At 51.5% G+C, this 27,917-nt stretch overlaps 3 protein-coding genes across 5 annotated transcripts; 2 read left to right on the top strand and 1 right to left on the bottom strand.

Moving 5' to 3' along the window:
* Nucleotides 1–675: 675 nt before the first annotated feature.
* CUNH1orf210 (chromosome unknown C1orf210 homolog) lies at nt 676–5,416 on the top strand. The gene is made up of 4 exons (XM_042030453.1): nt 676–969; nt 2,883–3,390; nt 4,011–4,157; nt 4,620–5,416. Exons 1-4 carry the CDS (start codon nt 880–882, stop codon nt 4,967–4,969), a joined length of 1,095 nt encoding a protein of 364 aa, XP_041886387.1. The 5' UTR covers nt 676–879; the 3' UTR covers nt 4,970–5,416.
* Nucleotides 5,417–6,774: 1,358 nt separating this feature from the next.
* LOC121665750 lies at nt 6,775–14,091 on the top strand. 2 transcript variants are annotated; one of them, XM_042030451.1, is made up of 2 exons: nt 6,775–7,672; nt 13,483–13,566. In XM_042030451.1, the coding sequence occupies exon 1, from the start codon at nt 6,884–6,886 to the stop codon at nt 7,634–7,636; it is 753 nt and encodes a 250-aa protein (XP_041886385.1). In that variant the 5' UTR covers nt 6,775–6,883; the 3' UTR covers nt 7,637–7,672; nt 13,483–13,566. The 2 variants fall into 2 exon arrangements, with proteins under 2 accessions (XP_041886385.1, XP_041886386.1); XM_042030452.1 differs by having other exon boundaries at nt 6,782–7,504; nt 13,483–14,091.
* Nucleotides 14,092–16,368: 2,277 nt separating this feature from the next.
* TMEM125 (transmembrane protein 125) lies at nt 16,369–25,859 on the bottom strand. Of its 2 annotated transcripts, XM_042030455.1 has the most exons (3): nt 25,367–25,859; nt 23,759–23,901; nt 16,369–19,919 (listed from the first exon to the last, which is right to left on the bottom strand). In XM_042030455.1, exon 3 carries the CDS (start codon nt 19,611–19,613, stop codon nt 18,951–18,953), a length of 663 nt encoding a protein of 220 aa, XP_041886389.1. In that variant the 5' UTR covers nt 19,614–19,919; nt 23,759–23,901; nt 25,367–25,859; the 3' UTR covers nt 16,369–18,950. The 2 variants fall into 2 exon arrangements, with proteins under 2 accessions (XP_041886389.1, XP_041886390.1); XM_042030456.1 differs by lacking the exons at nt 23,759–23,901; nt 25,367–25,859 and adding an exon at nt 20,030–20,422.
* Between the last annotated feature and the right edge of the window lie 2,058 nt (nt 25,860–27,917).

The following is a 27,917-nucleotide window of genomic DNA, read 5'->3' as shown; positions in this document are numbered from 1 at the left end:
GTGGCTCTGCCAGCCTTGCCCACTCACCCGCCCCATCACCCGTGGGCACAGGAGCAGGTCTGGTGTGCCAAAAACAACCATGAGATGTTGCTTTGACATGATTTCTCAGACTTCACTGACTCCATGGCAGAGCTGGCAGGGAGCACGACTGATAAGTGACAGGTCTGCATGGGGGGTGCCGAAGGTGGTGGGGCACCCACATCCTCAGGCGCCTTCACAGACAGGTGCTGCTCGCTGAGCTGCTGCTGCTGGGCCCAGAGACCTGCCAGTTTGCTGCCTGCTTTAAACACCTTTCTGCCGGAATCCCAGCAAGACTTCTATTTTCCTGTAGGACAGTTTCCTGCTGCCTCAGCCCCAGCCTCCCTGGCCGGGGCTGGCTGTGTACCCCTGCCCCAGGTCCGTGGACCAACACCTGGACCAGGCTCAGGCTGCTCTCCTCCAACGCGACGTCTCAGGGCAGATGCCACGGGTGCCCCCTCCTCCTCCTCCTCTGGAGGCCCCCAGCACCTCCCAGTGTCCTGCTGCCACTGCGGCAGCCCCCACGGCACCCCACAGTGCGGCAGGCAGATGCTGGCTGTCCCCTGGTCACGGAGCACGGGCGGCCACACGGATGGGAGGTGATGGGGCGCGGCTGTTAATGTGTAACTGGCACCGCCACCTTTCACCGGCCCGGGAGGAGCGGGGCCGGGGCGCCAGCGGGGCCGGGGCGGCGGCCAGGCTGGATACCGGGCGCTGCCGTCTGCGGGGCCGGTGTGTGGGGACTCGGTGGAGGCCCCGAGCCGTGCGGCCGCGGCCACACCTCGCCCAGCACGGCCGGCTCTGCCGGCTTCCCAGCTTTCCCGAGACTTGTTTTTCTGGCCGGAAGTTTCCTGGAGCCAAATGGCTCCTACCTGCCGGCTCTGCTGGGTCTGCAGCCTCCTCTGCGTCTGGTCAGCGGTGATGGGACACCCCTGCAGCCTGGACCGCGAGGTAGGGGGACCGTGGGGGCTGCGGTGTGGTCAGCAGCTGGGGGTGGGCAGGGGCCCCCGCTCCTGGTCCTGCCAGCACAGCTGGGGTGTCCATGGGGCAGCAGGGCCTGGCAGGCAGCTCCTGCTCTGCACGGCTTAAGAGAAGATGAGCGATGAAAACCCATGGGAGCTAGTGGAGTTAACTGGGAGATGTGCTGTGCCAGTGGCCAACAGCCACAGGGGCGGTTCACCCATGTCCAAAGCCTGGCTGTCCTGCTCCCAGCCCTGCAGCACTCCTGCTTACAGCCTTGGGCTGAACATGTCATCTTGTCCAGCCTGTTCACCAGAGCATAGCCTGGCAAGGCATTGTCTGATCTATGGCATTTCTGACTATGGGGGGTCTCTTGGCTGCAGCCGTAACACAGCTCCCCATAAGAAGTGCATGGCAAGCAGCCATGAGATACATCCCTGAGGGCTCCCAGCCCCTCACTCCCTTCCCCAGTGCATGGTGATGCAGTGACTGGAGCCAGGGTGATGGCAAGGATGGGGCCAGGATCCCTGAGCACCCAGCAGGGAGCAAGAAACACAACTAACCCACTGGGACAAGCACTGCAGCCAGCAGCTTGGCTGCATCAGGCAGGAGCTGAGAGAATGAAGGAAAAGTGGCTGTCATGGGCCACTGACCTTTCCACTGACCTCTCAGTTATTCCACCCAAAGGTTTGCAGTGTTTTCCAAAGCCTCCCTGAGCCCAGCTGTGTTTGAGCTGGAGACAAGACACATGTGGTACCCCTGTGGCTTGGCCCCATTATAACCCAGTCCTCAGCATCCCAGGTTTTTAAGGGCATATCTGTTCCTCTACCAAGCAGGAACAGCAGGGTCTGACAGGAGATTTAGGTGGACAGGAGGATGAAAGGAGAGGTGAAAGAAATGGAAAGCCCAGCTAGCTGGAATGTAGCCAGACACAGAAACCCAGGAGTATGGACCACAGTAAACTTACAGCACAGCATCTCTGCTTGCAGGATCCAAACACAGCACTAAGCTGCTTGCCCAACCAAATTTAAATTGCTGACCTGTTCTCTGGCAGCTTCAGTTTGGATGTTTCACCCCCTCCCACTTAAAGCCCAGGCAGGAGCAACCCATGCTGGGGACTGCTCCCCAAAACTAGCTGAGTTGGGGCACCCTGTTTTACTGGTAAAACAAAAAAAAAATCCATCCATTTGGGTTGACTGATCCTTCCATCCTTCACTGCTGGTCTTTTGGAATAGTGAACTGTCCTTGGTCTGTTTTGTTTCCTAGTACTGCTACAGCCAGCCAGCAGTAAGCCATAGCTACTGACTGTGTATCCTCAGGAATGTGGGGCAGATGGAAGCAGGGGTGCACTGTCCTGCACAGGGCTCAGGGAGCTGCTCCTGACACGGGTGCCTGGTACAGGTGCCTATAGCTCTGCAGCCCAGTCAGCTTCCTGCCTGCCCTTGCATCAGGCAGGGCTCACCTGTTTCCCTGCTCCAGCTGGGAGGATGCCCCTGTGTCACACAAGAGCTCCCAGGGGGCTGGAGGTGTGGATCCGGGGGAGGAAAAGGAAGGCCCTCTGCACACTGACCCCATATGACAACTGCCCTGTAAGGAAGGACGGGGGGTGACAACCTGCTGCCTTCACACCCGCCTCATCCGTTTGGGTTTTTCCCCCAACCCTGCATGCTCCTCCTTTACTGTTGCAGTGAACTGCTCTCAGTCCTGGGCTGTCCTGCTCATCTTTCTCTGTTTATCCAGGCCTACACCAATCTGGCAGCTCATGTGTTTTCTAAACTTGTGTGTGTCTTTGCTTTTTTTAAACTCTTCAAGGGTAATTAAAACATTTGAACCCTTGGGGAGTCTCTCGCTAGAGATGCTCCCCATCATGGATAGCCCATCTCAGACAGTAGCTCTTTTCCCAGGGATGGGCCAACTGCAGTGGGAAGAGCCTTCAGCATGCTCCAAGTTCCCTTCCAAGAAACATCACCAGTTTGGATCTCTCCTTCAACTCCTTGGTCATGCCCCATCATAGGACTCTCTTGAAGCATTTCCCTTCCCTGCACTCTCTCAACCTCTCCAGCAATGCGAAGCTCACGCTGAGCCCAGCAGTCTTCTCCAACCTCGGGGCTCTGCGTCTGCTGGACCTGAGCAGCTGTGGCATCACCTACATCCACATGGACGCTTTCAAGGGCCTGGGAAACTTGCACACACTGCTTCTAAGAAACAACAGCTTGCAAGAGCTCGATGTCCCTTTCCTTTTTCCACTGAAGGCTCTTATCCACCTGGACCTGCAGCACAACGCGCTGGTCTCTGTGGACGCTTGGAGCCTGCAGCTGATGGAGACAGTCCCACAGGTCTGTCTGGAAGGGAACCCCTGGGTCTGCAACTGCAGCGTGCACCCTCTGCAGCAATGGCTGCAGCGCAGGCGAGGTGAGCGGAGGGGATGGAGGTGTCGGGCAGGGGGAACCCCGAGTCCGCTTGCTCCCACCCCAGGGCAAGCTCTGGGATGGTTTTCCAGGGACCTGTCCTACCCTGTTGAGGGACAGCAAACCAAAATGTGATGTGTCTGTTCCTTGCTTGCAGTTCCACAGATACACCAAGGATTTCTAAGAACATCAGCAGGATAATTTAGCCACTCTTGTGGGCAATGAGCTGCATGTACACTTTGGCCTCTAAATCCATCTTTATGTGTCTTTGTGGAGTAACCACATTTTCACTGCTGAGGGCTTGGCAGCTCCTTCTCTGGAGCCAGGTCAGGCTCCAACCATCTGAGCTCAGCTCCCAGTAAGAGCAGTGAGGTTTCTATAGGTATCCATGAATTTTTCCATATCCAGTTAAAAGGAGCCTGCCAATCGGAGTCATACATGGTTCCTTGGTCAGGGAATTTTCCCTTTGGTTGTTCCTACAATATGCTGAGGGCCAATGAGTCTGTAAGGCAGAGCCAGTCTTGCAACTCATCCCATCAATCCAGGAGCAAGTGGGGATCATCCCTAAACTGGAGAGGGGATGGGTGCAGACCCCCATCCCACCTTAGCGCATTTGTCTCCCAGCTGTGCAGGTGACCTGCATGTCGCCCCCGGGGCTGAGGGGCCAGGAGATCGCAGCTCTGGATTCTCGGGACCTGGGCTGCCAGATTAAGCGCCGGTTTGCTCGTGGGCTCAGCACGGCACAGCAGATCACAGTGACCGAGAACAATAGTAAGTTGTGCAGATTCAGAGGTGTCCATAAGGTCTAGCACCTTCCTCTCCTCCATCATACTGGACAGGGCCGCAGATGGAGGCTCCCTGCTCTGCCCCACAGTCCCAGAGGCTCAGGCTGCTGGGCCACGCTGGTGCAGTGGCTTGGTGGGAGGGTGGCTGACACCTGGAGGTGTTTGCTGGCTTTGTGACAGGAAAATTAACAGGTGCCATGAAGCCACATGGAGCACAGGCTCCACAGTGATGGGCATCAGTACAGGGCAGCAGTACCAGGGATCTGTCAGGCAGTTTTGCCCCCAGTGTTCACACCCCCTTGGTAGCTGGGTCTTGTGAAGAGCATTCGTGTTGCTCCTAATGAAAGTGATCCAGTGCTGGCTGCACGCCACAGGCAGGCAGAGGGCTGGAGGATGGGCATCACTGTATGTGCCACAAGGCTGACCATGTGCCTTTCCTGTGCCACAGCCACTGCACTGCCTGCCAGGAAGGGGGGAAGGAGCTGGCCATACCTGGTGGGATTCCTAGTGACAGCGATTGGCATCTCCATCCTGATCGCGCTGGCTGCCAAGTGCAAGCTTGTCCACAAGAACTTCGCCAGCTACCGCCACCGGCCACTGCCCAAAATCAGCTCCATTGGAGGCAGCCCCATGGAGGATAGCAACAGCTGGGACAGGGGCTCCTTCGGGAGCCGTTCCATACCTGATGCCGCCGACCTGCAAGCTGAGGATGATGATGGCTTCATCGAGGACAACTACATCCAGCCCAGTGAGCAGCTGCCAGCAAAGGAGGAGCGGGAGTTGCATCGTTCCAGCTGAGCTTACAAGAACTCAGCCACCACTGCTGCGGCCTCTTGCTGTCTCCCTAGTTCCACCCCTTTCCCACCTGCCCTTGGCTTTTTGTCCCACATGTTTGGGGCAGGAAGAAAGGAGCAGAGAGGAGGGGAGAGAGGGCTGGGCTGGGAATGGTGATGAAGGCTGAAGGCAGCTGGTCCCAGAGTGTCCCAGCATGACACCAGTAGGCTGCACTGTCACAGGGACACCAAAACAGCTGCTGCTTTCGCAGTCTTGCTTGGATGCTGAGGATGAAGGAGGTGGTGCCTATCGCACCCAGGGAGCCCAGTGCAATGGGAAGAGAAGCCTGCCCTGGTGCTGCCTGCGGGGTCTTGGGCACTGGCCCCACTGCCCCATGGCACCAGACCCAGCCCTGCTCAGTCCCTCAATGCGTTGTCATTCTGAGGTGTGATTAAAGCATGATTTATCCCTGCCTCTGCCTGCAGTGGTTTGTTGGGACTCTCCCAGTGGCAGTGCTGGGAGGAGACCCCCCAGCCCCACAGCTGGGGTGTGGCTTTTTTTGCATGTGCTTTCAGGGACCATAAATACATTCCTCTAAGTGTGGCAGTGAGAGACTACGTCTGTGGCACAACGAGTGCTCTTGTCCAAACAAATATTTCACCTGCTGTGGTGCAGGCAGTCCTTGTGCATAATCAGTGTTTCTGTGCATGTTTCTCCAGTGCTGAGTCCCACCACAGCCCTTCTTTCATTTCTCTCTTGCCTCTTCAGGAAGACAAGCTAAAAGACACTTTGCCCTTTCGGCTCTGCAGAGCTGAGCGAACCTGTCAGTGGTGCCAGTTGCAGTGCCAGGCATGTGCGCTGGGGCGAGACGACCCTCTCCCCCAGCACCCATTACAGAGTCCCACATGCCTCTTTAACTGTGGAGTAGTGTGAATGCGATAATTTTTACATTCCTGTCATCTTTGTGGTACGATGAACAGCACGTGAGACACAGGTAACTGCAAGTTATTTCTGCTGGAGTCGGTTCTGCCTTCATAGGTTACGCTGGAGTTAAAAGCAGGAAGCAGCAGTGGCATTCACCTTTAGTAAGTGATTCATAAGGCTGGTACCAACTGGTTGGGAAGATTTCCCAGGGCGCAGCCCAGTTGTTACCATCTCTGATAGCTTGGGAGTCTCTTCGTCATGCTCCAGAGCATGAGGTATCAACACAAGACAGCATTTCTCAAAGCTCTGCCACACAGCTAATTCCCCCACCTCCTTCAAATCTCTATTTCACTGCTAACTGCCTTTCTCCACTCACTAAAACATTTACAGTGTATAAAAAAAGTAAATAATGCACATTTATTGTGTAATAAATGTGGATGTAAATGAGGATGTAAATGAGGATGTAAATGAGGATGTAAACCAAAGGGGACAAATGGGTCAGGCACTGGATGAGTGATACAGGCCAGAGATCAAATGTGCCACTTGAAGCCATGAGCAGGAGGAAAACCTGCTGGCTTCTTTTGGTGGTCAGACAGCTTTTGCTCTTAAATGCCGTATTTCTAAACTGAGCTTTACGTCTTCAGTTACTGTCTCATTGTTTGCCTTCTGGGCTCATCAGCTACCCATGAAAATACATTATATACTGTAATTTTTGGAAATTTCTTATATCTTTTGGGTAAGAAATTTAAATCTGAGTGCTGGGAAAATGCATTTCAGTTATCTTTTGGAGGGTATTTTCTGGACTTTTCAACATGCTTTTCAATCACATGAATTCGTGCTAGATGCAGTCTTTTCTTTTTAGTCTTGGGGATGTCTTAAAAGAAATTAAAAATCCAAGTGGGAACGGCCTCAGGCTGGGCCAGGGGAGGGTTAGATTGGATCTCAGGGAAAGTGTCCGGTCCTGGCACAGTGGTGGAGTCCCCATCCCTGGAGAGATTTCAAAGCAAAGTGTGGATGTGGCCCTTGGAGACATGGGGCAGTGGTGGCCTTGGCAGTGCTGGGGAGCGGTTTGACTTGAAAATCTTGAAGCTCTTTCCCAACCTAAACCTCTCCATAGTTCCGTGGCAGTGGCTGGGATCGAGCAGAGCAGCAGGACACGGAGGTGCTCGGGGCTGTGGCAGGGCAGCATGGGCAGCACAGGGCAGGGCGGGGCAGTGCCAGCAGGGCAAGGCAGAGCAGGCCAGGGCAGAGCAGCACACGGCTGCTGCCGCCTGCGGCCGCTGCGGGCCCGGCCGGGAGCGCGGGCGGTGCCTTCAAGGGGCGGGGGCGGCGGCGGGGCCGGGCGGCCGCGGTCGCCCCCCGGCTCCCGGAGCTCGCCCGGCGCCGGCCGTGGTGCGGATCGTGACCGTGCAGACGAAGCCCTACGGCGACCAGAAGCCGGGCAGCATTGGGCTGCGCAAGCGGGTGACGGTGTTCCAGAGCAATGCCAACTACAGCGAGAACTTCATCCAGAGCGTGCTGGCCACCGTGCCGCCCGCCGAGCGCCAGGACGCCACGCTCGAGGTGGGGGGCGACGGCCGCTTCTGCATGAAGGACGGCATCCAGCTCATCGCCCGCATCGCCGCCGCCACCGGGGTGAGCAGCGGGCGCTCCGCGGCTCCGGGATGCCCTCCCCGGCCGCCGGCAGCGGGGCCGCGCAGCGGCGGCGGAAATCGCTGGCGCTCGGCGGGTCCGCGGCGGGGAAGGAACGCGGGGAGGGACAGATGAGCTGACGGGGCTGGCGGGGGACAGCTCGCGGTGCAGGTAGGAAAAGCCCCCCGGGGAGCCTCTCCCTGCCTGCGGGAGCGAGTGGATATTGGCCAGGGCGGAGGGATGGAAGCAAACACGACTTTGCTCTACTTCCTTCTTCTTCCTTCTGGCTATCGCTGGGTTTTCCAGCTAAACCACAAAGCAAGGGCACAGCGTGGAGGCGGTGAGGTGTTGGGAGGGAGCAGCGCTCCCTTCCACAGCACTGGAATGCATCTCACTGCGGGGGGATTCCTCCGTGGGTTCGTCCTGCTCCTGTCACTTGGTAGCCCAAGGGAATCCCAGCAGGGAATGTGATGTTGGTCGGAAGAGGTGTGCTGAAGTCGAGTTTGCAAAGGGAGGCTTTTCCCTACATTTGCTCTTTTCCAAACGTAAAATATTCTCTTCCCCTGGGACACCAACACCAGTAGCAAACGTTCTTTCTCATGGACCATGAAGGAGAGAGGGGCTGAGGGTGCTTGGTGCTTAGGGTAGAACCTCAGAGTAAGCTATTTCAAATTCTGAGGTGCCCCAGTACCTGTAAATATCTCACTTCTTCGGAAAAAAACAATGATAATTTGGGATTGCTGCCTTCTTAGGGCATAAAGGAGCAAATAACTGGTTTGGGATTTTTTAAAAGCCATGTAGAAATTTGTCTTTTGTGATGTGTGGCAGCTGTTCAACTTTGATTCCATCTGCCAGCATCCCTGGATGCTGTGTGCACCTCTGAAAGTGATGGATAGAGCAGCCTTCCCTGATGGAAAAGCAGCAGGCATTGGTTTATTAATTTGTTCTAGGAAGGGGTTGGAGTTGGAATATGCAGCATTCCTGAGTGCACACACAGCAGGATCCCTGTGGATCACTGTGAATAAGCAGCCTGGGAAACTTGTTCCCTGGGATGAAGTGTTAGTTTGTGCAGGTTTTTGGATGTGCACCCAGGGCCTGGTGGGATGTGGCAGCATTCCAGCGCCGAGTTTTCCATCGTTGACACTTCAGCTCCATCCCAGAAGCAGAGGCTTGGGGGTAAAGCCGTGCTGGGCTCTGATGAGGTGTTTTGGGAAGCGTGGAGGGCCGGGAATGTCTCGGATCCTCCCCTGGATCGTGCAGTCACTCACGTGCAGTCACTCACGTGCAGTCACTCACGTCCAGGTGAGCTCGCTGCCAGAGCTGCAGCAGCAGGTCCCAAGGGCTGCCCTTGCCAGCAGGAATTTGTCTTGGAGCATTTTGTCCACGGGAATTCCAAGTGCTAGGACAGAATTGGCTCTAAAGTCAGAAAATGTTCTGAAAAGTCAGGGAAAATGGGAGGTGGAGGAGAGAAAGGTGTGGAAGAAGATGTGGGTAGTAAATGAGCAGCAGGTAAAGCCTGGTGTCATAGGTTAGCAAGCATAGTCCCGGAAGGGATGTCCTTGCTAAGGGGTGCTTACAGTTTCCTCTGGGAACTGATAGAACCTATCAGCTGGCCAGTTTGAATACGGACAATTCTCTAAGCCACTTAAAGTTGTGAGCGCCTCTGTGATCCACACTTAAGAACAGACAAACTCCCCCTCCAAGCTCTCTCTCGTTTCCGGCGCTGGCACAGGTGGCTGCGGGGCCCGTGTGGGGGCCAGCGGGCCCGGCCAGGCCCTGCTTGGGCCAGGCCGGGCCGGGCCACGGCCATCCTGGAGCCATGGACCTGTTCCAGCCGTGGAACCCCCCCCACTGCCTTGCCATGGGCAGCCGGAGCGGCTCGGCTCTCCCCCCTCTCCACTGCGATAAGAAAAATTCAACATTCCAGCTGCAAAGCTGCAAGGCTGAGGTGAGATTAACCCTTTTACTGCTGTGAAGAGCTGAAAACCTGAGGGAAGAGAGAGAGGAGATGCTTAAAGCTGAAATTCTGTTGTGAAGCTATGATATATCAGAGTATCCTGTTGTAATTTCATGAAGATATGGGGGGTGGAGTGTTCAGCTCGTGAGCAAAAGCACCTGCGCTGAGATAGGCAGATGCTGACGCAGCTGTAATTTCATGAGAAGTTTGGACAGGGAGAGATGGACCAGATGAGGACTTTTGCTCCAAACGGGAAAGGAGAAAACCTCAGTTCCTAGAGATGCTCCCAGAGATAGTCTTAACGATGAAGATGAGGAAGACCCTTTGCTCCCAGGGAAGGAGAAGGGCCTCTGGTTTTGTTTCTGAATGGCTCAGCCTTAAAATTGTACCCCAAAAAACTTCCAAGAGTGGACCCTCGAAAGCAGTTGCGGGGAAGCCAGTTGCTATCTGTGTGTGACCTTGAACAAGCTGCAAGTCGGGGGAAGGGACTCACATGCGAGCAGAGACTCCTCTTCCTAAATGGACTGAACAGTATTTGGAAGTGGGCGGCTGTCTCGTTGTGATACTGTTTTCATAGCACGAGCAAGAAGAGACGTCTCTTTCTAAATGGACTGAACAAGGTTATTATGGAAGTGATAAACAGACTGAACATCTTAAGGGTTGTCTTTTCACATTGTCAGTGGGAGAAGGGAGGAAGGTGGGGGGAGGAGGAGAGTTCTGAAGGTGTGGTATAATTTTTTTTTCCCCTTCTTTTAGGTCTGTTAATAAACTTCTTTATATTCTTTCAAGTTTGGTGCCTGCTTTGCATTTCTCCTAAATCTTATCTCACAGAAGATACAGAGTAATGAGTATTTTGGACCAAACCACTACACCTGGCTATGTAACCAGAGATCCAGGGGGTTGATCTACGGAGGGCAAAGCCCCTGGAAACTTGATTCCAGATATTTGCTACATTTTAGCAGTGCTGCCCTAAAGAAAGCAGTGCAAGAACTGCATTGCCAAAATCCCGAGTAGCAAAATCCTCTGGTCCCAAGAAATGAGGTGACTAAAACCAGAGGGTTTCTTTAGCAAATGCAAACCACTGGGTTTTAATAAATTTTGATGTGTTTGCCTTGTTTTGGAGTGCTTAAGGGATGCTTGGTTTGTGGGGTTTCTCTGTAATTGCAAGTATCAGTTCCCTGGTGGTTACCACAGTGTAGTTGAGTAAAAGTCTCTGAAAATCCTCTTTCTTCGTAGTACATATGAAGTGACTGGAAGTTCCCTGTCCTTCAAAGAGAAGGATGGACAACTTCATTCCTGGTAAGAAAGTGCCCTGCAGAACAGGAACAGCACATGGAAACTTGTTCCTGCAACTGTGGGTTTGTCCAAGTGCTGGGACTCTTGAACATCTCATGATTGCAGCCAAGTCTGGGGGAAAACTCAGTGGCCTCATCCTGAGAAAAGCTGAATAATGCCAAGAAAACTGCTGGAAAAGTGCATTTCTGGTCCTGGGGGTTACGATGTGATTGAGGAATGCTTTAAAATCACGTGGTGTTAAGATCTGGTTGAATGGTACTCTCCAGCCACGGGAGAGACCTGAGCACCACAGCTGATGATCTTTAGTTTTACAACATGAAAGGAAAGGATGCTAAAATGAGTTTGAATTTTGTCTCCACCTGGAATGGTTCATATGCTGCAACGAAGTATTTCTTTTTGACTAGCAACAACTCAGTTTGTAGTTGTGAGATTAAGGGGTGTTTATCTTATTTTTAAGTTTGCGTTTCTGTAAGTAAACTGAAATCGAGGTTATTTGCCAGTCCCATTGGACATCCAGTGTAGCCTACCAGCTTTGTTTTGGTCTGTGTGCCAGCTTTCCTTGACATTATTGCCACATGGTGAGTCTGACTCTTTAATGGCACAAATAAGATCTTCACAGGTCCTGTTGGAGCATCACTGAGCAGTAGAATCGTGGCCGGGCAATAATTTTATGTCAAAAATGACAGAAACTGTAAATCCAGGTGTGATCATAGAACCAGCCCCAGGCTGATTCAGTGACATTGTCACCTGCTGTTCCCCAAATTTACTGTGCCCTTGGTTCTGTGAAAAACGAGCTTCACTCTTTGTAAAATTTGAAGGAAAGTTTAATAAAAGGGACAATTAGGAGACAACAGCACAAAGGGTGTTACGGCCGGGTGCTTGGGCAGAGAGCCAAAGGCACAACTCTACATCCAAAAGATCGGCTTTAAAAGTCCATCGCTTATTTCCTATTCATCACCGTCATGCACCATTCATTAATTCTTTGGAGTTGCTGAGTATCATCTTATCGGTCTTATTTTTTCCTTGGCTTCAATCCGTCTGGTTTCGGGTTCTTTTCTTCTGATAAGGTTTTCCAGGAATGTGAAGACCCCCCCCATCCTTGCCAAACTGGCCGCACGAACTGCAGCCATTCTACAGCATTACATTACAGAACCCAGGCAAAGCTTTTCTCACATTAAGGAACATGAAAAAAACAACATCGCAATCCATTCCTAACAATTCTGGAACGTGCAAAAAGCCAACATCACAATACCGTTCAGAACAGAGGGACCAGAGGTGATGCGGCCCGCCCGTGGAGGGATCCGCGGCTATGCGCATGCGCAGGCGGAGTGATCCGCCAGGAGGGACTATTTGTGATGCGACCCTGCCCGCGGAGGGATCACCCGTGATGCGTCCCCCCGCGCATGCGCACTGATCCGCGCACCCCCGGCCATCTCCGCACGCGCAAGGATCCGCGCACGCGCAGCTGCCAAAACGAGCTTCACTGCAGAGTTTGAAGGAAAGTTGAAGAAAAGGGACCGTTTCATCAAAGTTTCATAAAATCAGGAGACAACAGCCAAAAGGGCGCTACGGCCGGGAGCTTCGGCAGAGAGACAAAGGCGCACCTTTACAGCCAAAAGATCACCTTTAACAGCGAGCTCCCCCCGCCAGCTCCCAATCCCAGCTCACCTTCCCGGGCAGGGTTTCTTTCGGACCGGGGCTGCATTTCCATCCCCCGCTCTGCGAGTCACCAGGTGCGCTAGGAACGAGCCGATCCCGCTCTCCGAGACACAAGGGCTTGCTCCAGGAGACTGTTCCTGTTCCTCTGTTCCAGCCACTCTGCTCTCCCCAAAACACCATTTCCTCGGAGCTCCTCTGAAACTGCATTTCCATGGAGACCGAGGGCTCCAGAAGCTGCGGAATCGTGCAATGGGGTTTTTTTGGGAAGGGACCTTAAGCTCTTGCAGTTCCACCTCTGTCATGAGAATTTCAGGGCTCTAAGACTCACAGAACGATTTGGGCTTGGAAGGACCTTAAAGCTCATCCAGTGCCAGCGCTGCCACGGGCAGGGACACCTCCCACTGTCCCGGGCTGCTCCCAGCCCCAGTGTCCAGCCTGGCCTGGAACATTCCAGGGGATCCAGGAGCAAATCCCCCCTCTCTGGGCAGACAGAATGAGCTAAACCTGGCTATTCCTGAGGGAGTGGTGGGAGCACAGCCGAGTGCTGCATTCCTGATTCCCACTGGGAATCTCCATGTCCTTCCTGCTGTGGGATCCAGGAGTTGCAGTCGGATTTTTGTGTTTTGTGCTGCATTCCCAGCACAGCAGAACCTGCCACCCTCGGAAACACTCTCTTTGTTTAAAAGCAGAGGCATCCAAGCTATTTTATATTTCCCAGCTTTCCAGGGTGGATTCATTCAAACCTGTTGTCAACAGAGCAGTCCCATGACACAGGCAAGGCTGGGCCCTATTTAAATTGCTGCTGACACTTTAGATATCCATAGCCTCATCCTGTAAGGTGGTTTTAAATTTGAATTTAGGCTTCATTCAGTATAAACTGTAGGCTCAATCCTTAGGGATATTTTGCTGTTAAGTTCAACAGTAGTTTTTAAGTATCAGCTGTCAGTGTATATGATGAATGTTTATCATTTAGTGATACAAGTACTGAACATTTTGCCTGCACAGCACATTGGGTAAGAGTTTTCCAATAAAGAGAACTCTCTTTCACCTCTGCTTTCTCTTGTGCCAGGTCTCTCAGCACGTGATGCCCCTCAAGGAGCAGGAAGAGTGGATTTACAGCTGTGTGCACTCCCTTGTATGTTAAACTTCCCAGTGCCAGGCTTGGGAGCAGCCACACTGAACCAGGAACGGCTTTAGGCAGCTTTTAGGCAATTTATAGTCTTGTCCTTCTCAAACAGCTGGCATACCTTTATACTTGTTGATGATCTTGGCACGAAAACACTGAGGCACAATAAAAATTAGTGCTGTTCAGTAATCCAGCTGTTAATAGAACTGTGCTTCATAAAGGCTGCTCTCCCTAGATCTGCTCTTGTTTTCCATACCATGGGTTGTGGTTCCATCGCAGGCTGGAACTGCCTCACTGAGGAAAAACTTTGTTGAATGGGTTCCTAATTAAACATTCTTGTGGTTTGGATGTGAGAAGTGTAAAGGGGTGAGGCTCATTTTATTTTGTCACCTGATAAAGGATTTGCTTCTTTCCCTTTTTTTTTGTCATTTGCTGATAATCCTCATCTTCCACTTGTTCTGTAATTACTGCGTGATTTTATACTCTTTTATATAAAATAAAGTCTACCTTTTCATATGCAATAAGGAAATAACATCATTTGAGAAAAACGGAGGTTTGTCTTGGGCTCTTGACTGTTAACAGCAATTAATTCTTCCCAGGTGGCTGAAATAAGAAGACTGAAGTGCCCCAAGTTTAGGCTGCAACAGCAGTGAAAACCAGCTTTGAGGTACTAAAACCATTCAGCTTATTCTATTTTTCTGGTTTCTCTAAATATCTGTTAATGTGGAAAAAAATGATGACCCTGGCCCCTGGATGCTTAAAAAGTTGTTTGAGTTTAAAATAGCCATTAAATGTATGTGACCTCATGTGTGAGGGCAGCAAGTAGTGTTGCAAAGCTATTTTCATCTGCCCTAACTCCTGCTCTCTGCTGTTCCTCTGCTGTAATCTTACACTGGGCAAGAAAATGCCAGTGGCAAAATGAGAGCTGGGCTCTGATTTACACACTGCAGCCATTGGTGCTGGGGCAGGATTCCTGGTGAGCTTCTAGCTTTCCATATTTTTTCCTTAGCGAGTACCACAGGTATTGTTTTCATTTTCAGAACAGTCTAAAAGAAGTGGAGGCCCCAAAACATATTTGGTGATTTTTAGCTGTGACTGAGCTCTGCCAGTGCTGCCTCAGGCAAGGTGTGGGTAAATCAGAAATTCCCAGCTCCTTGCCTAAGAAGGAGTCGGGAAATAATGAGACACTCCGTGTGGAATAGACACTACAAACTGAGCAGTGCATTATTTACGTTTCTTTTGTTTGTAAAATCAGCCTTTTTAGATGTGGCAGAAATTCATATGCAACTCTCTCTGCCTTTTAGGAAAGGAATGGTTAAAGCTGAGAGGAGGGCTTAGCTGAGAAATCGCTGCACATGAAAGAGTTGGGTTTGCTGCAGGTAAAAAACATGGCACAGCAATACACAGAGAACCTCCTTTATTTTCTGATCCTGCTGCTGCTAGGAAGGGTTTCACGATGCAGTTTCTTAAGCGGGGACTTAGTAGGTAAACTCTCCATAGCAGGTTCTACCTTTCCTGCCCTGGAGGAGGTGAGATTAGAGATCTTGGTTGTATGTGCAGAGTCTTTTCCATTTTGCTCCAAATCCAGGTATCACCAAGACAGAAAAATTTCAGCTTCTCTTTTTAAGGATGAACAGAGGTAGCAGCTTATTTTCTTGGAGGGGAGACATTTAGGAGAAAAAATATCTGTAAGAGGTAATTTGAATTTCTGGAATGTTCCCATTCTTTTGAGAACTAGAGCTATGGCAAAATTCAGCTTCTTCAAGGCGCTGCTAATGCTGACCTTCCCTGACCCCGCTACTGGAGCACTGGGGGGCTCCTGCTTGTGTGGGGTGGTCACTTGAGGTCAGGGCCTCTCTGTAAGGCCTGTGGGGACATCCTGCTGGTGGCCATAGGGACAGGAGCACCAGGGGCAGCTGGTGTGGCTCAGTCTGGAGCAAAGGAGGCTCCAGGGGGACCTTGTGGCTCTGCACTACTCCCTGACAGGAGGGGGCAGCCGGGGGGGTTGGGCTCTGCTCGCAGGGAACAGGGACAGGAGGAGAGCCCAGGCTTATTCGTCCAGGATGTTACCAGTCCCTCAGCGCTCTGGCTGGATGGCTTGTCTACTTTGACCCTGCTGATAGGCCCACCCATATATTTTTTAACCAAGCAGACATGGCAGGTTTTCTTGTGTGTGTCTGTGTGTATTCTTCTGCTCCCTCTCTCAGGCAGCTGCAGTGTAAGTGGGGTGAAACCTGGCAACTCATGTTTGGGGGGAAATACATCTGGCAGGCAGAGCTGGGAATACAAGGGGTCAGAGCAGAAAAGGAGGATCCTTCTCCAGGTGTCCACCCAGGAAGCTGCTGTGCTGTCAGGTTTTTGCAGGCGGGGCTGAGGCTGGCCGGGACCAGGAGCAGGCATGCAGGCAGACTGGTTCCAGGCTCGTGTCAGGCAGCAGCTGCTGCCACGAGGCTCAGCCCTGCCACAGGGTGAAACAGCTTCTCTGTAAACAAACCAGCCAGCACTGACATATTCAGGAGGCTTTGTGTGCTCCATGTGAACGTATTTCAGGGGCACGGCCAGGTCTCAGGTTCACAGAGCAGTGGTAAGGGGATCTGGATATGTCAGGGTTCTTAAGCAGAGGGAGATTAACATGCAGCTGGAGGTGGGAGTTGTGTATCAGGAAAGAAGTACATGCATTTTTGGGGCTGTGGTGGCATTGTCACACTAATTGGTGATCTGAAACCACAGCCATACAAGGGACCCTGGGCTGTTGGGATTACTCTGCAAAGCCCTGACACCTCCCGCTCTGCAGAGAGGCCTGCGCTCAAGTATCAGCCTTCAACACAATCAGCTTCTCTAACACTTTATTATGTGTTCCCACACACAACACAGGAACCAAGAAACAAACCAGCACCTGTGCTGCAGAGGTGAGTCAGTGATTGGGCAGCACAGGCTGTCCCTCTGGGCAGCTGGACACCCAGCCACCATCTTCAGGCACAGCCTGTTCTCAGCCATTATCTCCTTGGGTTGCTGTTGTGGCCCACAGTCAGTCACCCTTTTCTGGCACAATTCACAGGCACTTGGGGCACATTTTGAAGGGGCTATGGGGGGGACAGGATTCACATTGACATGCAGGCAGCACAGAGCTGCAAGCTGGGCACAGTCAGGCCTCTTCACAGAAATGCCCAGATGTGCAAAACAGCTGGTGTGCAGGCAGCTGTGGCCCGTCAGCACGTGCGGGCTGGGGGAGCTGGCAGTCACTGCTGGAGCACTGGTGCTGGCAGAGGGGGTGCAGCCTGGCATAAGTGCACATGCACTGACACAGACGTGCAGAGCAGCAGCAATGGTGATGGTGCAAAACCATTCAGCTCTAGCCTGTCCCCTCCTGCGTAGGCACAGGGGTCCCTGGTGGACCTGGGGCCAAACAGCCCAGAGGGGAAGAACAGCTCAGCTTTGAAGAGATTTAGTACAGGAGTATCTCAGCTCACCACCACTGTCTGAGCTCTTGGGCAGATTAAGGGAGGAGATGCAGAGAGAAGAGGAAACAGCAGTTTAATAAAATCTACAGATGATGTGAAAGTGGCAGAGGAAAATGTAGAAATAAGAGATACAGAGAGAAAAGCCCAAATGATTTACCTGTACATTGGGGGAAACAATCCAAGGCTTCAGGCAAAGGAAAGTTGGCAGGAGCAGGGCAAGAGCAGGTGAATACAGGTGTGGTCTCATGAGATCCCACTGCATTGAGGATGGTTGGTGTGGAGCTGTGAAGGGATGAAGCCCTCACTGTCCAGCATGTACCTGGGGGGACTCACTGATGGTGAACTCTGCCTCCAGGTGTAACACAGAAAGTGATTTGTGCTGTTAGTAAGGGAATCAGCTACCATCCTCTTCCAAAAGAATTTCATACCAGGCTCCAAAAAATAATAGCTCAGTCTTGTTCCGTTGCAGAGGAAACTTGGCAAATAATGAGCAAAACCAACATCTGGGGCAGAGCAGCTCAGGTGAGGGAGAAATGGGAGGAGACAGGAAGATGAAGAATCACAAAATCACAGAATAGTCTGAGCTGGAAGGTGCCCAGAAGGAACATAGAGTCCAACTCTTAAGGGAATGGCCCACATGGGGTTCAAACCCATGACCATGGTAGTAGCACCTTGCTCTGACCAACTGGGCTAAGAGGAAGAGAAGGTCATGCCACAAGCATCTTCAGCAGGAGGTTGGGATCTATGTCTATGGAAAGGACAGTGAAAGGGTTAATGGGTCTAGGAAGGAAATGAGAATTTTGACAGGTAAATTAGCCTTAAGTCACGGGAAAAGTTCCTGGGGTTAATTGTTAGTCTGCCTCTGGGAGAGACACCTTGGTGATAAAAACAAGACACCTCGTAGAGATAAAACACAAAAAAAGCTCCAGGTAAGGTCCAGGTGACAGTAGAAGAACTTTTCTGCCCTGCAGCAGCTGCAGCGCTTGGGAGACAGAAACAGCATGGGAACAAGCAGGGACTGGGATGAGCTGCAGGGCTCCTGGCAGCAGAGGTGCCTCTGCTTGGGAAACTCCTGTGGGAGGGCATGGCGCTCCCCGGTTGCAGAGAGCAGCCCCAGCCCCAACATTTGGGCATCCCATCACCATCCCCCAGCAACTGCACTTTGCTGTTTGTGGCTCATGTAGCTGGAGCACTCTGGCATGATAACAGAGCCCCAACACTCAGTCCAGCACAGATAACCCATCAGGGCCTTGACGCCAGCACTCCTTGATCACCCCTTTGATAAACCACAGGTAGCGATGGGCTGCAGAAATGTAACACTGGAACAGATCCTGGCATTGCAAACACGAACAGCATTTCATGTGAGGTCCAGCCATGCTGCAGCTCTGCCATACGCAATCCCATGCAAATCCCACACTCAATCCCACAGACACACAGGTGATTTCTTGGGAGCAGCTCCTGCAGCCATACCTCCCACCAGGCTCCCTTATGCCTGCTGACACACAGAATATTTCCTGCAATTCACAAGCTGCTAGAGGCTCTACTTCACTCAGGAGCTGGAAGCTCTGCACAGAGCACAGGTTGGTTTTATACCACCCACAATCACAGCCTCTCCTGCCAGGAGAATGTGTGACACAGTTCCAGCAACTGCAGGAACCAAGCAAGTACTGGGGTCCCCAGGGGTACAGGACAGGCTCACCTTCGCTCTGTAACATGGGTCACAGCTGGGCAGGCAGCAGCTGCCACAGAAGGCTTTGTGAAGATAAAATGCCAGCCAGGTCAGAGCCCGTCCAAGCACCCCGAGTCTCTGCTGTGCCACCAGCCTGGGGTAAAGCAAATGCCAGTCATCTCCAACAGGAACACGGGGCACACTGCAGCTCTTGCCCTTCCTTGGGAAAGGCCATCACTGACAGGTTGTATCCGCTAAGGCTCATGCAGAGGTGTCCTGGGTCAGATCAGGTTGGCCATGCTGGAAGTGGGAGGAAGCCGCCTGTTCCCAGCGAGGCGGCCAGAGATGGTGAAGATGCGGATCTCTCCGGTCTCCAGGCTCCGAGGGGCAGCCCGGCGGCAGGAGGTGCACAGCAGGTATAGCAGCAGGCAGAGGAGGATGGCACTGCCAGCAGTCAGGAGGATAACCCCGCTGGTGAACATGCTGGCCAGCGGCCGTGCGGGGCTGAGCTGCATGGTGGTGGTGGAGAGGATGGTGAGCACCACCCCGCAGACCAGCAGCACCAGGGCGCTCAGCAGCAGCACCAGGCAGTCCGAGAAGCCCCCACTCTTCAGGAGCTCGATCTGATCCCGGCTGCGGATGCAGTTCATGTCCTGGATTGCAGAGCTCAGCAGCTGCTTCAGCAGCACGAGCAGGGCCAGGAGGCAGAGTGTGGTGCCCACGGCGAGCCGCCACTCTCCAGACCGGCTGCTAGTGCTGTACAGCAGGATGATGCCCCCAATCCCGCAGGCCAGGATCAGCACCACGGCCATGCCATAGCACAGGATGGACTTTTTGGGATCCTGGAACCACCAGAGCTCCACATGCTCTTCCAAGATATTCCTCTGGATATGGTCCACATCTGCAGGGGTGCGGGGGCTGCTCAGCTCTGCCAGCTCTGGCATGATGGGCAGCTGGGTAAGGAGGGCACAGTGGTGGTACAGATGAATTTACACCCTTACAGCAAATGGAGGGTCAAGGCAGCAGCGATGGTGAAGGCAGCTGCATTTCTCCAGCAGTGATGTCTCTGTCTCATTGTTTGGATCCTGATGGAGTTTCCTTCTGCAGTGGTGCCACCTGGAGAGCTATGGTCTATGTGCTGGGGTTGAGCCCACCACCCAGGCTGGGCTGTGAAGCATGATGGAGCATTCCCAGAGCAGCACCATAGGGGAACAACCAGGGCTGTGTCCTTCCTTTCCTGTGTCTTTCATCTGAAATAGTCAAGAAGAGAAGATATCATTAAACAGAGACCCTGCTCCCCTGTACCAAATAATGCCCTGCCAAACCCTGGGCCGTGGTTGCTCCAGGCTGGCCTGCAGACCTTACTGCACTTTCCTCACAAAAGCCGCGTGTGCTGGAGAACAAATCAGCCACTCGTCTTCCCGGGAGACCTCCACGCGCTGTGGGGAACCCCGGCCTGCCCCAAGGGTGAGTCTCCTTTCTCCCCAAAGCTGTGTGTCCCGCTCAGAGGCTGCTGGCACATTGCTGCCCGCAGGACTCTGCCTGCAGCTGGTGCTGGCAGCAGGGCAGGGACGAAGCAGAGGCAGGTCCCTCCTGGGATAAAGCCCCATTCACAGCTCTAGCTTCACATGCTCCCTCATCAGCATCAGCCTCTTGTCACCAACTGGCTCTGCTGCCCTGAACGGGAGGTGGGGGTCAGGACCAGGGTTTAACCCTTCCACTCCAGTGGCTGAGAAGAGTGAGAGCTGCCATAATTGCATGTTCTCAGCCCTGTCCCTATCCCTGCCCTGCCAGTGGTTTCCCCACAAAAGTCCCCTACAGAAATATGGTAGCTACATCTCCAGTGGTCTCAGCACTTCCTTGGAAAGAGCCTTCAGACAGCTGGCACCCTGCGATTTTGCTCTCCTCACTGCTGGTCTGTGAAGCACTTTGCCACTGGAGGGGAGTATGGGAAGGGCAGTGGTGGCTCCGCGGTGCTGTGCCTAGCTGGGCTCCCTTGGGCACAGCACCTTGTATGAGCTCACAGCCTGTGGTTCCCAGGCTTGTGTCCCCACTATCCTGGCCCCCCTCAATGCTTCTTTGGGTACAATTTTAGACCAAGAGTGGAAACAACTTGCATTTCTCTCATATAATGTTCCTCCCTGGCATGTGAGTGCTCCAGCCAGTCCCACAGCACCACAGAGACCTTCCAGAACAGCTAGTACCCAAACCAAGGAGAGGTGTTGGGGAGGACAGCACGGGAACGTGTCAGGTATGGCTGAGCCCGGGAGACATGGGGCAGACCCTGGAGACCCAAGACCTCCTACTCATGGATAACGCACCCTTGACCACCACAGGCACACACATGAACTGCTCTGAGTCCTGCAGGAGCCCATGTCAGGGACAGGAACTGACGCAGGTCCCTTGTGTCAGAGCTGTGTCACTTCTCCTGGGTGGGGGGACGGCCACCCTGCCTGCTAGAAATGGCTCTCAGGAGCCCATCAGCCCATGTCAAACACACTCTGTTTGTACCCTGCTCTGCTCGGCGCTGGGACTCGGGGCTCATTACACACAGGCAGGGACAATTTATGACCTGCACACATGGCAGCTCTGCACACACCAGGGATCTTTCCTCCCATCGCTCTCCCTGTCTCTGCTCTCCACAGACTGCATCCCCTTATGGCAATGCCTTTGCTGCCAGCAAACACCTCATAACCCCCTCCATCAGGGCCCAGCCAGCATGGGGCGGGGGGAGAGGGAGGACTATTGTGTGGGGAGTGCCCGAACCAGACACCGCCTGACAGTGTCAGGCCAAGCTCCTCCTGAGTCACTCCCCGGCTGTGATGGAGCATGAGGTCACTTTGGACGTGGCTCGGGGCCTGCTGCCAGCGGCAGCACGTGTCCAGGAAGTCTGTGACCACGGCGGGTTTGCAGGCCCGGGAGCCACCCGCCCTGGGAGCCGCACAGGGCTACTCCTGCCCGGCTGCTGCTGCTGCTGCTTGGAGTGCCCGGGCAGCGATGGGCTGCGGCACAGAAACCCGGGCTCCAGAGGGGGGACCCTTGCTGGGAGGCCCGTGGGAGACCTACAGCTCCTGGCTAGAGCCAGAACAATCAGAAAGCATAAATTAGAGAGAGAAAAGAGCTGTGGTTGAGCATGTTGGTTTGTGCCTGCTGGGACACACTTTGATTTTGCATTGGACAGCAGATACCTTGTGCTGTCCGCGTGTGCCCAGGACACGAGTCCCCAGGAAGGCGAGGATGTCACGGAGCACTATTAAAGTAGAGAGGAGTGACGAGACATTGAGTCTGGAGTTGTTTCCTCAGCCCATGCAAATCAGCTTGGTGCTAAACACTGCTCCCTCCTGCCTTTCCTTCTCCAAGCACAGAGGGGCCTTATCTCCTCCTTACCGGGTGAGTCTAGTAGATAGCAGGCTTGTAGATTAGATTGAGATTTTGGACTAAGGGAACATAAAGCTTGGAGAAGTGCAAAGTCTGTGTCCTTCTGCTGCTTGACCCAAATTATGCACACAAGTTGCGAGTCAAACAGTAAACGAAAAGATCTCAACGGCATAAACCACAAGGAGGGAAAATGTGATCAAAAACCAAGCCACAGCACTGCATTCTCATGTTACTTTTTAAAATTTAACCATTTTAGTTTTTTATTTACTCAGAAGAAGGTCAGGGAGCAAAAGAAAACCTTAGGAGCATCTGGCCAAGGAACAAAATTAGGTATCACCTCTACAAGTATGTATTTCCCAGTGTTATATTAACCTCTATTAAACAAATTATTTGGAGAGTTTCCCAGAGTTACATTAACCTCTATTAAACAAATTATTTGCAGAGGCAAAGGTTTCCACTGAAGTGTGCTTTCATGTTTCCTTGTGTCTGTTTGAAAATGTTCTGGGAATATAACCTTTGCTCTAAAACCATCCACACTTGCTTCTCTAGACCATGAGGGTTTGTGCTGCTAATAACAGTATTTTTACTCCTAGAATCACAGAATAATTAAGGTGGGATGGGACCTTGTGAAGTTACCTGCTTAAAGCAGAGTTCACCTAAAAGTCAGACTGAGCAGGTCAGGGCCCCATTCATTTAGGTGCCGATGGCAGATCCACAGCCCCTCAGGGATCATTCCGGAGTTAAATCACCCTCACCATGAAAACATTCCTCCTTAAATCTAGTTACAGTTTCTCATTCTTCTGAAGAAGGTGGTTGCCTTCCACCGTCTTCAGAAAACTCTGTCTTTATATGTTAAACCAAAGCAGACCTACCCTGAGCTGTCACCCACCACTCCTTGGAGAAGGGATGAACCTAGATCTCACAGCACCTTTGCTGATCTGCTTTCTTGGCATCATGCAGCACATCGGTTTGCACAGATCAGACTGAGAGAAAGGAAGAATACAGATGCCTGCTCTGCCATGAGGGAGGACATCCATCCAAAGCTGTTGTCCCTTCCATTGGTGTTCTTTGGGCTACCTGGTCTCCGTGGTCTGGTACAGACCATAACAAGCCAGTTGGCCCATCAGATTTGTGTATTTGATAGTGTGGATCACAGGTCATTAATCTCTACATTTACTCACTACTGAAGCCAGCACCTTCTGTGCTGCCATGTCTGTACGCAAGAGAAAAAGGAGGCGAGGACTGGCCCAGCCACACAGTGCTTTAAGTCCAAAGGGCACATTTCAGGAAAAAATAACATGCTGTCCTTCCCCACTGCTGGCTGGCAGCTGTGGAGGAAGAACAGGAAAGCACTGGGAATGCAGGAAAACAAAAATATTCATGTTTTTCCTTTTTCATTGTGGTTTTTTTTTTTCCCTACTCTGGCAATTTTTAACTGGAAATTGAGGGTCATCGTCAATGTGCTTCTGGCCACTCTTGGCTGCAGGTGTGGAATACCTGTGGAATACTGGCTGATCGCCTCAGAATGACACATGCATATATTTATTTACCTATGAACTTTTAGTGCCTGACTGTGTGATATCTGACAGACAGACCATGGACTGTATGTGAATTAAGACTTATTTCAGAGCCACATACAATTCAGCTCTTGAAATATTCCTCACTTCCCTCCTCTCCTCAAACCCAGGGTACCCCTTGAAACAGCGCTTACCCATAGGGTTCAGGAGGGGAAGTCTGGGGATGAGGCAGGCTCCTGCAGTACTTCCTTGTATTTCCAGCCTTGGAAGGGTTTTATGCAGCTTTTATGTGGACTTCGTGAGCATCACGGAGACTGAAAGAGTCCAACAAGATTTGCTGTAAAATAACAATACATAAAATGATTTACAGGAGTAACGTGGATGAGAGCCAACAGAGCTTCACAATCTCAAACAAATCCAAGCCATCTCAGCCCCCTGCTTTCCCAGTCTATCACAGCTTATTTGCTTCTTGGCCTTGTCTGGCCATAGACTGTTTGGACTTGCCACCACTCTGTGCCTCACAAAAATCTTTAGTCCAGAATAGGCATAAACATTTTCCCATAAATTCATGTAATTTTTTCAACTTCCAATGCTTTAGGAAGCATTTCTTTACCAAGAGAGTCAGCCCTGAACTGTTACGTCCCTTCCAACTGAAACAGTACATTCTATTCTGTCTATTGTATTCTAGTCTATTGTATTCTGTCTATTCGATTGTATTTCAATAGAAAAGGACCTAAAGAGATCATCTAGTCCAACTGCCTGAACAATTCAGGGCTGAACAAGTTCAAGAATGTTTTTTAGGGCATTGCCCAGAAGCCTCTTCAATACTGACCGGCTTGGGGTATCAACCAATTCTCTAGGAAGTGTGTTGCAGTGTTTGACCACCTTCTCAGTGAAGAAATGCTTCCTAAGCATATTTGATTCTAACTCCCTATAGGCTCAAAGAGAATGAAGCTCATGTATCTTGTTTTATGCCTGAATCACTGCCAATGTACAAACCAGAAGCTCTGAATGTCATGGTGTTCAAGGCCTGTCTGTGCCCCTGGGAGCATGTGGGAAGGTTTCTTCTCCGAGAACTCAGGACTGGGGATAGAGGAACCTGCAATGGGAGTAATGGGGCTTTTATGTGGCATCTATCTGTCTCACCCAAAATCCTAGCAGGACATCCACACTTCTTTGCCTGCCACGCCAACCACCGATTCCCAATGCTCCTTTCCTGGGCTGCTCAAAATCCATGCAAACCTGTGCAGTTTAATCTGCACCTCTGGGGAGAGCCCACCCTCTCTCCCCAGACAGATGGATAATGCTTTCCCAGAAGTGAGCATCTGTCCCACCAGTGCTCCTGCCATGAGACACCATTTGGGAAACCCCAGGGAAGCCCTGGATGATGGTGGACTGTCCTTTCTTTTCCCCAAGCCCAGGGGCTCTGGGGTTAAGGATGGTGGAGGGCTTGTTGTAGCAGGGTCAGTGTGCAGCTGCCTTTCACACAGATCTAGACAGTTTTGGCACGCTCCATTGTAAAATGCCATGTTCCCTTTCCTCTCTGTATGCACAACAGGTATCCATTATCCTGACCCCGCAGAGCCTGTCCTGATGCACCTCTGCCAAGGGTGGCCTGGGAATTCCAAGGGAACAAAAAACTCCCAAGCCTTACGTGCTGAGAGGAAACAGCGGTGCAAGGAACGAATTGGAGTCAAGAAGCAGGGTCTCTTAAGAAATAAGTCTGAAGCAGCCTCAAACCTGTCAGCAGCTGCTGCTGAAGCTCCTTCCCGCACAGCTCCCAGGGAGGAGGGATCACTCACCTGCGGAAGACACTGCCCGTATGCGACAGCCCAGCGCACTTCCCTGCTCCTGGCTGGCAGCAGTGGTTTTTCCTGGTTTTCCTTCCACTGGATCCAGCTAACGAGGGAGCCCACGAGGAAAATCTCTTCCCTTCCTCCTGCAAGTGCCTGCCAAGACCCAGGTGAGGCTCCCCTTCCTGGTGCCGCGGCAGCACCGAGGTCCGGCTGCAGCCGTCACCGCCTGCCCGGGCAGGTGCATTCCCCAGCTGGGTGGCGTCTCAGCAAACCTGCTGCTGCTCTTGGAGACGCTCCAGAGCCGCGCCGGTGTGCAGGTGCTACCCCTCCCTCCCTCCTCGGGCAGGATCTGGCCTCTGGCCACACACCGATCCTGGAAGGTGCCTCATTTCTTCCCAGCTGGAGGTGAAGGGGTGCCAGAGCCAGGGAGCAGCTCCCAGGCAGCAGGGTGAGAAGAAGCCTGCAGCCAGGCTGGCAGTGCTAGGAGACATTTGATACATTCAGCAAATATTTAGTATTCAATAAAGTAGCTCCTGCCCTACTGTATAGGTTAGGGCCATCCAGTCATATTGGGGCTTGATCTTTCTACGGCAGTAGTTCAGGCAGGCACTCAGGTCAGGGAAGATGTCATTGTGATGCTATCTTCCCATCAAAAGAGAGCTACAGAAGCCCCCTCGCTGGGAGACAGCAGCACCAGCAGAGTTTACCATGCTGCAGAAGAGCATATTTCCTGGTAGTCCATTGGAGAAAAAAAAAAAGAGTAATTTTGAGAGGAATTAGGGAAACAGAAAAGGATTCATTCGAGAGTTGAAGAATTAAAAAAGGGAGTAGCAGGAATGTTGAAGTTCATAGGGGAATGTCCCCTCCTTTCTGGCTGGGTTTCATGATAGCAGAAGGGATCATTACTGTTAGTCTGAGCAGCTGGAAAATCTCCAGGGAAATGCAGGAAGAAGAGAATGGGACTGAACAACAGCTCTTGCCTGGCTAACGGAAAGGGAGGCTCAGTTTTTAAGTCACGTGCTTGCTTTTTATCAGGCTGTGAGAAGGGAAGCTTAGGATATGCTAATCAAATAGAAACCAAATAGTGTGACAGCTTCAGGAATTTGTCTGAGAAAAATGTGATAGATCTTTTGAGACTTGTAAAATATCATCAGTCCAAAGGTTGTTGTCCCAAACATAAAAAAACCAAATGGAATGTGATGGGTTTTACTATACAAACACCTTTGAACAATGAGCTTGACCCTATACAGAAAAACCTGGTCTTTTAGTTGGCCTAGTTAGCAAAGAAATCATCTAAGGGGAAACCTTATTCAGATAGCCATACACTCGTTTTAAATAGTGGGCTGTAGATTTATAAGAGCATGAGATGCTTACCAGCTCCTTTAGGGAGGTACCAAAAGGAGAAACATAACAATGCAAATCAAGAGAGAATGAAAGGGGAAAATGTTTTTGCACCCTGAGAGAATTTTGAAGACCATTAGCACACAAACCATAATCCAGTTACAACTTAACTATAAAACATTTATAGAGTATATGCATGGAAGTTTGACCTTGGTCTGATTTTCTCAGTATAGGAGGGGCTTGTACATCTATTTTGCTTCGAGCAGGTCTGATGAACTTTAGTTGTAACACTCTGCTGTGCCTGATGTTTAATGCTCCCCTGTACGAGCACTGTTTTAGCTGCCCGTTAGCCACTAAGATCAAGTTCAAAATCCTCTTCAGCCTAGTCTGGCAGCTGAAGCTATCTGGGCTTCATCTGACAGGCTTTGTATTGCCTTTAAAATTTTTCTAACAAGAGTGACATAGGGGCATATTTTTAAGCTTACCAGTCACCATTTAGAAATAATTTTCTACCTGTATATGCATATTAGGAAAAAATTCTTCTTTTTCAGAGAGGTTGATTGCAGTTCTCTAAACCACAACTATTAAAGCAGTGTGTTGTATGATTCTAGCACTCAATTTGTCCTGACAGAGAGAGGGGAAAATTATACCACACCAGAGCCTAGCAAATTAAAATGGGTGTGTCCTGAAAATTTTAGAGGGAACTAGTTTCTAAAATATTTACTAATTACATTAATTACATCCTCTTTCTGTACAGGAAGTATCAAGATGATTATATGGGGAGGGGAAGAGGAAGAAAGGGTGTTAAGCTAGCCCATTAACAAACTATTAACTTCTTCCTTTTGCTCCTGTGAAACCTATGCTCCATACAGTTTAAAGATGCAAAATGGAAAAAAAAAAATAGACTAAAGAAACTTAATTCCACATTCAGGGACAAAGCACTCAGCTGAAATCTCCAAAGTCATTGGAGCTCACGGAACCATCTATTTTGCCATGGTATTACCCTGGAAATGAGTCTAGTATTCCTGATGGCAATGCAGCTTACATGTTACCCAGCCCTGGCACCACCTTCTTCTGTATAGTATTATTAGAACTATATAAAAGCACGCATCACTTTTCCACAATTCAGGATAGGAAATGAACCAGCGATGTACTGGCTGTTACAGTACCATATCATTCCATGCTCAACCAGTAGCTTAAACTTCTGATATATGTG

This window comes from Corvus kubaryi, unplaced genomic scaffold (genome assembly GCF_017639235.1).
Source record: "Corvus kubaryi isolate FWS band 111438036 unplaced genomic scaffold, C.kubaryi_AGA036_p1.0 37334, whole genome shotgun sequence".
In the NCBI taxonomy this organism is placed as follows: domain Eukaryota; kingdom Metazoa; phylum Chordata; class Aves; order Passeriformes; family Corvidae; genus Corvus; species Corvus kubaryi.
This window is presented reverse-complemented; position numbering and strand designations above follow the sequence as displayed.